Consider the following 3,827-nt stretch of genomic DNA (forward strand, 5'->3'; position numbering starts at 1 on the left):
CCAAACGTAATAATAATAATAATAATAATAATAATAATAATAATAATAATAATAATAATGTTGAATCATACTTTATTAAACTCTTCTCAAATAGAAAATTAAATACAAATTTAGTATAACTATAGTTAAAAAAGACTTCTTGGTGGACTGGTGGTTTTCAACAGAGCAAATGTAAACAACTGTCTATAAACTAAAAAATGAAAATGTCCATGTACATCCCAATAATAAAGTATCTATAGCTGTTGTTGTTAGAGTCTACAATAATAATAATAATAATAACAATAATAATAATAATAATAATAATAATGATGATGATGATGATGATAATGATAAATTATGTTATGGTGATCGACTTACAGGTGAGAATAGCGCCCAACAACATTTACAGCTATTGGCAACCCCATAGCATACAATTAGGCCCATGCCACACTGAGAAAGAAGGGGTTGATGTGTTTGCATTTTTGTTTAAAACTAAATGCCCAACGGTTTAATTATTCAGTAATAACATCTGGAGGCAACAATACTAATACGTAAGACTAAGTTATGATAAAATACTTAATGTTAATTGAATAATAGAGGGCGTTTATCTAGAAAAAAAATCATACGTTTACTGGTAACTGTCTGTTGCGAGCCACCACGAATCAAGCGCCATGCAAATCCTTGTCCATTCTATTACTCTATCGGTCGACTCCAGAGGAAGTTCTCTTCCCTTCATTTATAAGGTCTCTAGGGCAAATTCTATCTTTGAACAATTTCAAAGAAGTTTGAGTCCGTCTGCATTACTGAAAATTATTATAGCGATTTTACATGTTGAAAGGGCTTTAAACGTCTGTTTCTTTCCTCTTTTCCCGTGCTCCTCATATTACTTAAAACAATCTAAAGGTCACGCCCAGTTACGGAATTCCCATGCATATGTACAAAGCCATCCTCGGAGACCCAGGGGCAGATAGTGGGGGAAAGTGAAAGTCTATAAACGGGCAGGAAAAAATGGCGGGAAGAAAAGTAAAGAACATTCTTTACTTTTCTTCGCACCAATTTCTTCCCCCCGTTTAGACTTTTTCTCGCTTCCACTATCTGCCCCTGGGTCTCCGAAGATAGTGCAAACCTGAATTCTCGGCCGTGAGGATCCGTTTTCCGTGTCGATACTCCTCCTCAGAAATGAACACTTTCAGCTTCATGTCATCGAGGCCAAGGTTTTCCAAGACCTCATTTGTCACCAGCGTTTCTTGAACCACTTGATTAAGGTGACCGCTGACGTAATCTTCCCACAATCCTTCAAGGATCTGCAGTGAGCTACATTTAACAGTTATCGATAGACTTCCCAGTTCAATGTCTTCAATAAAGGCACTCAAAGTATTCCCTAGATATCCAAAAAGTAATCTGAAAGGGTGTTCGAAAGCTACGATAACGTTCCATAAGTCTACCTCTGCTGGAATTTCCTGTTGGTTTCTGTGCATTTCACCAGGGGCGACCACCACTCCATACTGAACGAAGCTTTCGATGACCATCCCAAGCCGAAGCATTGCTGTTGAAAAATCGATAGAGCCATTGATTAATCTTCAATGAGTATAGTTCGCTTTGAACATAAGATACTTTTGCGCAAACATTCATGGCAGCCATAAATAAAGAAATTCATGTAACACTCAACTTCATTTCATAATGTCTTGAACTTATGGATTTTGCTACAAGTCGCCCAGTCAAGGGGTCCTAGTAGTGCTAGTATAACAATTTACCGCAAAGATTTAGACTGCATTCCTCTTTTATTGCTCTCGATCTTTCCTAAATTTTTTCTTTTCTCTATCAAGTTTTGTTGTTTGCTTTCATAGGAGACACCACTGAATGCTCGCCTGTTTGATTCGCATTTGCCGCTAGGGCGACTTCCCGACAGACTGGCAATAAATCCCGCATCCTGCGCCCACATTTTGATGTAGCAGTCAAATCCCGTTAAGATATTTTGCACTGTCGCCAATCCCGCAGCGAATGTTAGTCAAATTCCGGATCCCGAAAATGTACTTCCAGACTCTGCGAAAGGGTATTAGGTGAATAGCGAAATTGGCAGTGGGATTTTCCCAAAAGTGGCAGTGGGATTTTCCCAAAAGTGATGTCTGCAAATCTGACAGGATCGGTTAGACTTTCCAAGATGAGGTATCTGATGTGCAAAGATCTACCTTTTCGTTAATTGCGAACTAAATCACTTACATGAAAACAAAGTCGCTTGAGAAAAGCATTGATTAATATTAATCGTTCAATATTCACCCGAAATCAGATTTGACCCGTAGCCAAGGAGAAAAGATTAATAACTTAAACGTTGAATCTTAAACTGACCGTCTCGCTGATCTCTTGTGTCCTCCCGTAGTTCTCTGACTTCCTGAACAAGTTCTCGTAACACTTTTGTGTTGTCGATGTCTTTTTGGTACCATAGCTCTAGTTCTTCGGCGTATCTTTCTTCCTCTGGCGTTAAAGGGTCACGTAGGAATTTCTCCATGGCATCTTTCCAGTTGTTTTGTTTTTCGGGGCAAAGGTGTGCTGCAATCCTCAACAGCGCTTCACTGATTTTCCCCCAGAGGTCAAGAAACTGTTCATCAGGAATTTCCAAATTGTTGCTGTGACCGTAAACTTCATTGCGATAATATTTTATTCGTGCCAGGTCTGCTTCAAGGCTATGGTCGAAGTCGTTTGGTAGGCTGTCCCATCCTGTGGGGGGAGTGGTCAAGTTGCATATTGTTCTCAGCAGCTTGAAGATTAAACTGATATCAAAATCACTCGACTTTCCGTATACCCCTGGGGAAGGGCTCAAACAATTCCACTCTGGACTGGTAAGTCTAGCTCTCCTCAGCTGTCCTTTTACTGAAGGGTCACTCAGCGTTGTGGGAAGGTTGGCGGGGCTGTGAATGGAGTCGAATACCTCTCTTAAAAGCACTGCACCACCGCGCATCAGAAGCCTTGTCAAGCGCTGAAAATTAGATTTTTGCTTCGTTGATCGCAATGCTTCTTCTGCCTCTGAAAGGGACGCCATGAATACGAACACCAGTTGGTCAGCAGCTGGATACCATTCGTTACAATACAATTTCTGTAACACAAACAAATTTGGAACCTGATGAAGGACATTTATAACATGAATTTCAGTGCTATGCGACCTTCAGTTCGAAATCACTTGCACTTGAAAACAGATTTTCTCCAAACAAGGAAGCCAAACAGCACTTTAACTTAAATGCAAACGGCGTTGCCTAAACAGGGCTTCACATTTACGGCGAACATCCGTCAGCAAAAGCAAATATCAACTATCGTCACGAGGCTAGTTTCTATCCTGTTTTTTATATGCAGCCCTTCTTCAGTTTTCAGTAAATAAATATTTCACTTCGATACGCAAATTTTTAAAAGAAAATAGTACGAATAAGACCCACAATGACTTAACCGCAGAATACCCTCCCTGCACTCTAAAGCAACCCCTAAAAACAGGCAGATAGGCGGATACTAAAATCACTAGGTATCCGCGTATACACTTATTTAGTAAATATCTTCTAAATAATATATAGTCAATGCGTATCCACTTCGTTATACAAGACAGCATATAACGCTTATAGTATGTCTGTTTGTCGTTTTTAAAGCCACTGAAGGTAAAGAAGCGCATAAACTAGCTATAACTGTGTATTCACGTATTCATCTCTTTCAGGGATTCAGCTTCGAAGTGGCAGAGTATTCTGCAGTTACTACCCAACAATTAATCTGTAAATTATTCTAATTACTGACAGGTTTCGCCCCTATTTTAGCAGTGCAGTATCTTGCAATGAACGACATTAAAATGGTCGCTTGTCCATCTTTGTCGA

The 3,827-nt window shown here is 39.5% G+C and overlaps 1 protein-coding gene across 1 annotated transcript; it reads right to left on the reverse strand.

Moving 5' to 3' along the window:
* Positions 1 to 1,070: 1,070 nt before the first annotated feature.
* On the reverse strand, positions 1,071 to 3,437 carry LOC140931594 (uncharacterized). The gene is made up of 2 exons (XM_073381395.1): positions 2,326 to 3,437; positions 1,071 to 1,525 (listed from the first exon to the last, which is right to left on the reverse strand). The coding sequence occupies exons 1-2, from the start codon at positions 3,014 to 3,016 to the stop codon at positions 1,071 to 1,073; spliced, it is 1,146 nt and encodes a 381-aa protein (XP_073237496.1). The 5' UTR covers positions 3,017 to 3,437.
* Positions 3,438 to 3,827: the final 390 nt, after the last annotated feature.

Source organism: Porites lutea, chromosome 3 (assembly GCF_958299795.1).
Source record: "Porites lutea chromosome 3, jaPorLute2.1, whole genome shotgun sequence".
NCBI lineage: Eukaryota > Metazoa > Cnidaria > Anthozoa > Scleractinia > Poritidae > Porites > Porites lutea.